The sequence below is a fragment of the Mesitornis unicolor genome, unplaced genomic scaffold, assembly GCF_000695765.1.
Source record: "Mesitornis unicolor isolate BGI_N332 unplaced genomic scaffold, ASM69576v1 scaffold17797, whole genome shotgun sequence".
Classification (NCBI taxonomy): Eukaryota; Metazoa; Chordata; class Aves; order Mesitornithiformes; family Mesitornithidae; genus Mesitornis; species Mesitornis unicolor.
In genome coordinates, this window is record NW_010197328.1 from 11969 (window position 1) to 21324 (window position 9356).

General features: G+C 35.2%; 1 protein-coding gene across 1 annotated transcript; it reads right to left on the reverse strand.

The window, feature by feature from the left end:
- Positions 1 to 378: 378 nt before the first annotated feature.
- Positions 379 to 7486, reverse strand: LOC104544040 (ESF1 homolog; the record flags this gene model as incomplete). The annotated part of the gene is made up of 4 exons (XM_010188782.1): positions 379 to 687; positions 1251 to 1397; positions 2223 to 2284; positions 7396 to 7486. Coding segments are annotated over 4 exons (600 nt in total), but the record flags the coding sequence as incomplete, so codon positions are not given.
- Between the last annotated feature and the right edge of the window lie 1870 nt (positions 7487 to 9356).

The window sequence follows — 9356 nt, forward strand, 5'->3', positions numbered from 1 at the left end:
ACATGAAGACCACTTAGTCTCAGCAATAAACTGCTGCAGAAGTGTTTTTCTTATAAATACAACCATAATTATGACTTTTTGCAGCCATCTTCAGCACTTCTGTTAAGAGACAGCATGATATATAACAAACCACACCAAAATCATAAATTCCTTACTTACGTGTTTTCAAGGTGTAGTTTTGCAATAATAGTATAAAACAATATTTGTTGTGACAGAATAAAAGAGTGATTATTACTCTAGTTACTTCAAAACTCACTACCATAATTCAGTGACATTTTGTGAATTTTTAATTGGACAGGAATCAGAGCAGACTGTAGTAACTGTAATAGATGTCGCCAGTTAGAAGTACTGAGACTAAAGTAAAGTCTGAGTAAAAACAAAGTTCATTTATTTGAATTTCTGCTTTTTCCTTGCCTGAAACTCTTCAGTTTTGTTTTTGACAGATTTTATTAGCACTGATAAGGCAGGACCTATGGCTTTCTTGGCAATGTCTCCTTTCTTTGCCATCTTGTTCTCCTGCACCCTTCTTGTCTCCTTAAGATCTTGCTCCTTTTCTTCTCTTCGGCGAGCTTTCTCTTCCAAGATCTTTTCTACTGCTTTTGTCTTCTTGAAATTTGGATCTGAAGGATCCAAATTAAACAGGGGAGAAGTAAACATGGCTTGGAATCTTGTATCAGCAACATTTACCTGAAAACATAAAAGGAGTATTTGTTTTAGGTAACATTTACCCATGGTAGCAAAGATTTTAAACACAATAAAATATGAGCTGGTTAAGGAGTCATAGTTCATGAGATTGTTCACCATTCCTATAACTGCTTCAGCCACAGAATCCCAGTAAGTGTCGGGTAGAGAGCCAGAAGATACTATTGGTAAAACAGGCAACTGAATGCTTGTACAAGTCCTGCGTATGCCTCTGTCGGCAGACCAAGGAAAGCTTTCTTGTTCAGAACTGACCAGGACGAAAGCAGCAGTGGATAACTATCAGAACAAACACACCAATGAGTATTTTAGGCAATGAGTAGTATAAGGCATTGCATAAACTGTATCTTGTTATTTTACACAGAGTTTGAACCTGTTCCCCTTCAACACTTATCAGAATATTTACTTTTTGAAAACAACCTGTACTCCCTAAAAAGGTAGATCTAGTTTTTCTCCTTCAAACAGAGTAAGGGAGAAGAAGGATACGAAACCACCAAATTGATACTACCAAAGGTTCTAGCTGAGCCTCAAAATCAAGAGTACACCATTACCTGGAAGTCATCTTCTAATAATTCTTTCTTTTTCATTAAGAGTTTCTTTTTCTTCCTGCTCAAATTCTGTTGTTCCACAATCTTCCTATAATTAAAGTGTTTTCTGGCATCATCCTCATCATCCATCATAAGTAGGGCCATTTCAGCCTGTTACAAAAATAAGAAAGTCCACGTACATTATGAAATTAAGTTTTCTACAAAAAATATAGCAGCCCATTAATAGCATCTGTATGAGTATATATATATATATATGAGTTAATATAGAGTTGTCAGGGCAGTATTATTTCATCCATAATAATGTTCTTTTAATATTTTGAGGGGTAATATTAAATATGATAATTAATTTTCTTTTATATTTCCAAATGCAAATACCCACATTAAACTTTCAAATGTACTAATAATCTAATCTGAAAATTGTACCCTGCAACTTAGAAATCACTAACAGATACAATTCTATATAGATATTTATATAGCAAAATAAAAATTAACATGTATGAATTTAATACATTTATCTAGTTAACTTGTTCTGAGAAAGAATGAAAAGCAAACATGCAACAGCAAAAAATTCAATCTTCAAGGTTAAAAGTCTACAGGATAAGGTAGAGCATACCAATATTTCATACTATGCTTTTAAAAGTAAATGGTCAGCACCACCCAACACGCAAACATACTGAGATAGCTTTAAAGCTAGAGGGACTATCAGCTCAACCAGTATAGCTTCTGTGCCTTTACATTTCAGTGTTACCTAACCCTGTTGAGCTGTGTGCAACTATAATCTTCCAGAAAGTTATCCTGGCATAATCTTAAAACATCAAGGCATGAACCATCTACCACTCTTCTTGTGTAGTTTTTAGAGTTTTATTCTGTAGCTGTCCTGTGGCATTCAGTAGTTCCACTCACAAACACGTCGCAAATATCTGTAGAATTCTGCAAAGCAACATTTAAAATTCCTAACATTTTAAACCCCTTTACCTTCTGTTTTTCAACTTCATCTTCTGAGGTACTTTCAACTAATTCCGGCTTCTTCTTTAAACCTAAGTATAAATATAGGACATGCACACATTTATTCAAGCTTATGCATTATGGCATAATTTACCTATGAACAGAACCTCAGAGTGCATCTCATTTTCTTGTAATCAGTATTTAAATGTTAGATGTGGGAAAAGGCTGACAAGTTAAGATAAACCAGCTAGACTTAAAGCAATAAAAAGCTGAATATTTGTTCAATTTAAGGAGGCAGCGATATTCAAATGGCATAAAGAAGTCAACAAAAAAAGAACAGTTTAAAAAAATTGTTTTACTGTCTTTTTCAAAGAGCAGTATAGAGAAGTATCACAACAGTGCAGGAAAACATATGAAAGTACTCCATTCCGAGGGTGTTTATAGAGAAATTTGTTTATATACTCATAAATGTAATTGAAGTGTGCTGCAGTTCTCAAATCGTTCATTCTTTCTACTTCAGTAGACACTGCAGTAAATACTTCAAAATAAATAGCAAATATGCATCTCTTCTCTCTATCCAGAATACGAGTCTGCAGCTGAATAAGAGTTTATCAGAAAAAAACAACCAAACAACAAAACAAAACAAAGTTTTTAAAATTTATGTGCAAGGCTAGAAGAACATACTGTGCTGTTAACCATGCTAGTACAAAAAAACCTTGCAAAAAAGACCTGAACAGAATCACGGGAATGAAAATACGATTGACTGTTCAGAATGAATATTCTTCTGATGAAGCTCTCTTATGCTCTTAGAATTTAATTTAGATACACAGTGCTGATTAGACACATAATGAATAGGAACAGCACAAGACATTATTCAAATGTAACTTTTAATGAAAGCAGACCCATTTATAAATCCTACAAAATCAAATTATTCGCTTTGGAATGCCTGTAGACCTCAATCAAGAAGGAGCAGGAAAAGCAGAAGGTCTCCTGAACTGAACCACATACTTTGACCTTTGATCTTGGAATTACATTCCCAGGCAATTTATTACAGTCCAAGATACTTGGCTCCATTTTGTTAAGCCAGATTTGTAGTCAGACTAGAAATACAAACATGCCAGAAAAATGTCAAGTTATATCACTAAGTATACTCTGGAACAGGACACATTCTTCAAGAACATTTTTTCTCCCTTGACTATTCTCTTGCCTATTTCTAAATGGATTCCAAGCTGGAATTCTAGAAGAAACTAACTACCACCACTAAAAAATAAAATATCCGGATGCACAATGTTATCAGCTCAAGAACTGAACTGTTGATTTAGTAGTTTGAGAAAAGTTGCAAGAAAATCAGATTCAGATATAATATTCTTACCTAACCTACAAAGTTTATGTTAATGTGTAGAAAGGAGAAATAAATGTCTTATCTAAGACTTCAACAACTATGAAATCTTTTGTATTTTCCCAGAACTGGCTAAGCTACAGAAAAAGAAATAGGGCACAGAGAAACAAACTGGAGACAATTATTCTAGCAGTTAAATCAGTAAATCTGTCATCCTTTCCACCCATCCCCCAAATAAGCACCCCTCAAGTCATCTTCCTTCATCTTTCACTACATGTAGAATCACAGAAGTGAAGACAGCTTACCTTCATGCCTTCAGAAACACCTCTTGCTACAGATGGTAGTGAACCAGGAACTAGTACAAAACTATTTATTTCTTATTATGACCTTATGCAGCTAATAAGAACAGCTTGGTACCTGAAATCACTCTGAGCACTAAAAACTGCATCATGTTGAAAATAATTTGGTTTCCAAATTCACAAATATGTTAATTTTCTTTTCCTGACATAGTCCCTCTCCCCACATACATTCTGGAACTCATGTGCCCTCATCCTTTTGCTCACATACGAATGTAAAACCTATGATAAGAGTCCTCCCCAATTGACAGCAAACCCTTAGATTTTACTTACTACCTAATTCCCACTGCCATCTTGTATTCAGATATGGTCCACCCTACAGCAGCCAATACTTGTCTTCAATGCTATGCAGAACTGATAGCTGCCACCAGCCAGTGAGAAAAGCTTCTAGTCTCTGCTGCAATCTCACCTCTTTCTGAGGTCAAGAATTTTGTTTGCAACATTCATTTTGTACATCAACAACTTTCCAGTGCTAACAGTAATCGGCTAATCATAATTTTGAGACTTCAGAGACCGACCTCTCATCTCTCTTACTCAAAAGCTTTAAAGTCAATCTCAAAAGCCTTGCAAAGACACACAGTAAATGAAACAGTAATACAGCTAAGACGTTTATCTTCCAAGTACAGGTGTTACAACTATACTCAGATTTTGCTTACATACCCATGGTCGTACTGCTACCTTCCAGCATTACAAAGCCATCAATTCCTACATATATCATAAATTAGATCATGAGGAACCATCTAAACGGTTTGGCACATACAGCAGTTGTAATGTGTAATGGCATGTAGCCCTTTACCTCAAAGTAGTATCAATAGAAACTATGTTTAGTAGTCTGAAGAATTCTGAAACTATTCCGTGATCTCCAAAAATATTACTAAGCAACTACACTATTCAGCCATTAATCTTCCAACAGTTTAAGCTACAAAAGTCATTCTGCCTTACATGAGACAGACCCCACAGAAGACCCTGTAGAAACAGATGCAGTAAGACTGAAATTGGCCAAGCCAAATTAAAGATTTACAACACTTTTTGAAACAACATAAAACAAAAGTGACAAGGGATTTTTTTGTCTTAACAATATCAAACTAGAATCAAGCTTCCAAAATGTGACATCAGAGCTCATCTATAGGCAGCATTTCACATTTTAGCCCACAGTACTACTGAAAAACTACACAGGGATCATGCGCATATGAAGACTTTGTGCAAAGCAAGCACTGTCATCAATTTCAAGAGCGCTAATTTGCACACATTTGCACCCTGCACAGGTACTCTTCAAGCATAGAAGGCACAAAGAATTTGCACTACCTTGCCTGTCTCCAGATGAACCTTCCACAGTGTAAGAATGACTACCTTCTTTACAAAGTTTTCAGGAACAAAGACAAACCTGATGAACATACTCTTGAGTACACTTCCCATAATTTCCAGTTTTCCTTTCACAGCACTCAAATTTCTTAGGCCCTTTGTCTAACAGCTCCTTGCACTCTTGCTTCCTTTTTGCCTCAGTTTGTCAAAAACTAACTTATACAAGACCCATACACATGACAGTCAAAAAGTGAATCCAGCATGGGAGCAAATGCAGCACTGCAAAACAGCACTACCACACCTACATGGTTTCTGCTCTGGTCCACCAGAGCCTGCAAAGACATCCTGTCATATGCTTTTTCAGCATAATCTAAGATCATATAACAGTCAGTGTAAGGGAGGAATTTCATTCTTCCAGGGAAATTGTGGAAGGCTTATGAAAAATTATTATCATTCAAGTTATGGCTGCCTTTATCCTAAATACAAAGTTGGCAGAGTTACAGCCTCATTCAAAGAAGATTATAACCCACTTTCCCCAACTGGATAAGCTAGCTGTGCTAAAAGACAACCCCAGCTATGAGACAGAGGCTATTCTGGGTAAACCTGGTGAAAACCAGACAAAGTTGTGCTGTGTAATCATCGTTAAAATGTCAACTGGCTTTCAGTCAGCCCATGTACTCTCCCTTTAAAACTTCTCCAGGGCCAACTACATTCAGTTTTCCTCCTCTTCCTTAGTAGCTTATCAGTAATCTTGTAGACAATAGCTTCACTTCCTTAATCTTTAAATCTATTTTACTATCCCCAAAGACTCCATGCACACTAAAAGCCTATCCACTATATTATGGACAAGAAGGTCTAAGGATCTGTAGATATGATCGTTCTCTGCTGAGCCTCTCCATGACACAATGAATATCTTATATAATGCAGAAGATAACTTTTTTTTTCCAGACATTTCACATAGTGCATTGAAACATCAAACACTAGCACGACAGTACCTACACAGTCTTCCTAGAAAATAAAGTGGTGGAAGGAATGGCATATTACAATGAGTTTAGAAATAACCTACACAGAGCTCACCAGGAAAGCACGGCAGAAAACAGCATTGCATGACACCTTAAATTGTGTTTATTTTCTATAAAACATGGATAGTACTCGCCCTACTGTTCTGTACTTCAGATTATTAAGACAGATAGATAAGCATATTAAGATATGAAGAAATCCAGCTTTTGTTTCTTAATTATTTACTTTATCCTAATATAAACTTCAAACAATCAAGATAGAAGCCTGTTCTTGCTGGTATCAAAAGTAATTTACTTTTTTTTAAAAGGAACTTGGATCTGCACTGCTAAAAAACAACCAACCAACCCCACAACCAAAACAACAGACTGGTGATATCTGTATGTCTGTTGCTACCTTCTTTTTGTTTGTCTTCATGCTACCTTTTTTTCCCCTGCCTTCTTTTCTTCTTTTAATATACAATAGTAGGAGTCACCTTTAGGTTTTGGCTCCTGAAAGCATGGAAAGCCAGGAACCCCCAGTTACTGATTATCCCTACCTTGAAATTTTAACCAGCAAAATCATACTCAAAATAAATTTGTTGTTATCCCAGGGAAAGTTAAGTTAAACATCAGACTAATAAGCTTGTAAGAAAGGTATCCTAAAAATCTAAACTGGACAAGTTATTTCGTAAAAATATTACATTTCACTAATTAGGTTTCTAGGCAGTCAGAGTACACTAGCAAAAATGTGTATTGGACTAAGAGAAAAGAAAATAGATTTCCTCTGAAAGACAATTTTGTTTATGATGCAAAAACATTTGACATTTACGTAATTGACTCAGACTTCAAAGAGACCCATACATATCTGACTCCTCCTCTGTAAAACAAAACAGGCTTGAAAGGCAATGAAGTTCTTTTCTCTGGAATATTTAGGGGAGCAGATGGTCAGCTTGTTTCTAACAGCCATCCCCAGAAATTGGCTACATAATCATCTCTGATGAAAGCTCAGAGAACAATGTTTCCCACTATTCCACATATCCCAGTATGCATCAGTTTACAAAAACAGCACCCACAGTTTTAGGTAAATGACACCTTTTTTATTTCTGCATTTCTTAATCTCTGCATTTACTCTAGCCTGACTTTGTTTCTAAAGCTCATTATTTAAAGAAAGGGCAGATTTATTCCAGAAGTCACCTGTCTTGACCCACCTGTTTTCTCAAGTTCTTCAGCAAAATATGGGTCATTGAGGTCAACATCAGATGGAAGTTCATCTTCACTCTGTTCCTGCTCAGCAGTAGCCTGTAACAAAGCACAAACATTTAAATCCACATATAAACTACTACTTAAATTTCACTGGAATTAGATGTTAATTCTGTTAGTAACTATGAAGATGAAAACTGAAATACCATTTACTGAACATCATAAAATTAAAATACCCTAAAGATTATTAGTAAAGACAAATCAATAATTTAAAATGTTTCACAGATTGAAAGCTTTTTCTGTACCTAAAGAAGGGTTATTTACATATTCCAAGGATCTTTATTAGATGTATCCACAAAGTGTGATGCATTAGCTAACCATACAAAAAAATTACAGGAACACAGCATTATGTCTTTACTTTATGTTCCACAAAAACTCTACTTGGGGAAAAAACTTGAGCAAGGAGCTTCATTTTGTGCTCTGAAATTCAAAAAGACTAAGTTTGGATTTAGAAGAACAAATTTATTACTGAAAGTATTGTGTCATACAACTTGCCCCTTGACTTAATTTATCAGACTGAGCAAGAATATTATGCTAGCATAAGTTGCTCTACTACCAAACAGTGCTACTGTAAAGAGCACTCGTTTTCTTTATGGTTTAAGAAGCTACTCGTCCAATGCCAGTTAAAACTAACTGGAATACGCAGCATAACTCAAGATGTAAAGGTCACTCTTAACAACATTTTTCTGCAATATGAATTATATTCAGAGTAATTTAAGAATTTAGGGAAGCCAGACTCTGTATGCCACATGCTTTTTTTTCTAGCACGTTCATAAATATTTCATTTATCTATTTCTGCATATAACTGCCACAGGAGTCAGTTACCGCATGCTTTCTGTGCACAGAAAGATGAAGCAACAGCAATTTTCATATTACTACAGGACCATTTTGTTATTCATATGCGGAACTATTTACCAAATTTGCTATTGCATTTTGAAATTTGAATAGGTCTTTGTGGCTATTATTTCTTCACTGTAACAGCTTTGGAAACAAGTCTGTATTATTTTAGGCCAAAAGTTTTCAAAACTACAATTATTATTATCATAACTTTGAACTGATATGCATACTGTAGCAAAAAGACCTTTCCTAATGCATTCAAAAATGTAAACTAAAGCCCAACTGTTATTATGACTCATTTATCTTTAAAGCAACACAAGTAGATAAACAAGATTCCGTGTAAGCATATGTATTATCCTGAATATCCTTTTGCTCTGTAAGTTTGATGGGGCACTCTTGGTCTTTCCACATGAGTGACCACTGCACATTCTAACCTTAAAATAGCACTGGAAGCTATACAGTTTTTACTTAGTTTATCCAAAACAAATGATAACAATAACTTAAGAAAACAAACAGCAACTTTCACCCAAGGGGCCAATGCAAACATTACTTTTCTCTTCTTTTTAAGAATTCTTTTTTCTTTCTTCCTCTCTAGATATTTTTGCCATGGAGTTAGGTTATCCTTTCCTTCCAACCTGTTTTTTACCATTTCTTCAGCAGTTTCTTTGAGGCCTGGAACAAAAGATAGTAAGTTAAAGAAATGAGATTTTTTTTTTTTAAATAAGAATTTATTTTAAAGTCAACTGTTTTCTCCTTTGCAAAGAATAATCTGGTTTTTCTTTAAGCAGTCTGTGAAAACAACATTAATATTGCTTAAAACAATATCTGCATAAATAAGATCACTTTACAGGATATGTTTTTCCAAATAAAACATTCAGTCAGTAAAAAATTGTACGAGTGCCAGAAGAAGAGCTTGCTTGTGACATCTGTGCTTCTCAGCTCTCTCGCTATTCCTCAGAAAGGTCTCCTCTCCGGACATTAGACTGTGCAATCTACAGATGCCACTTTTTAAGGATGAGAGTAACACAATAAAAATAACAACAGACATCACAGAATCACACAGAATCACAGA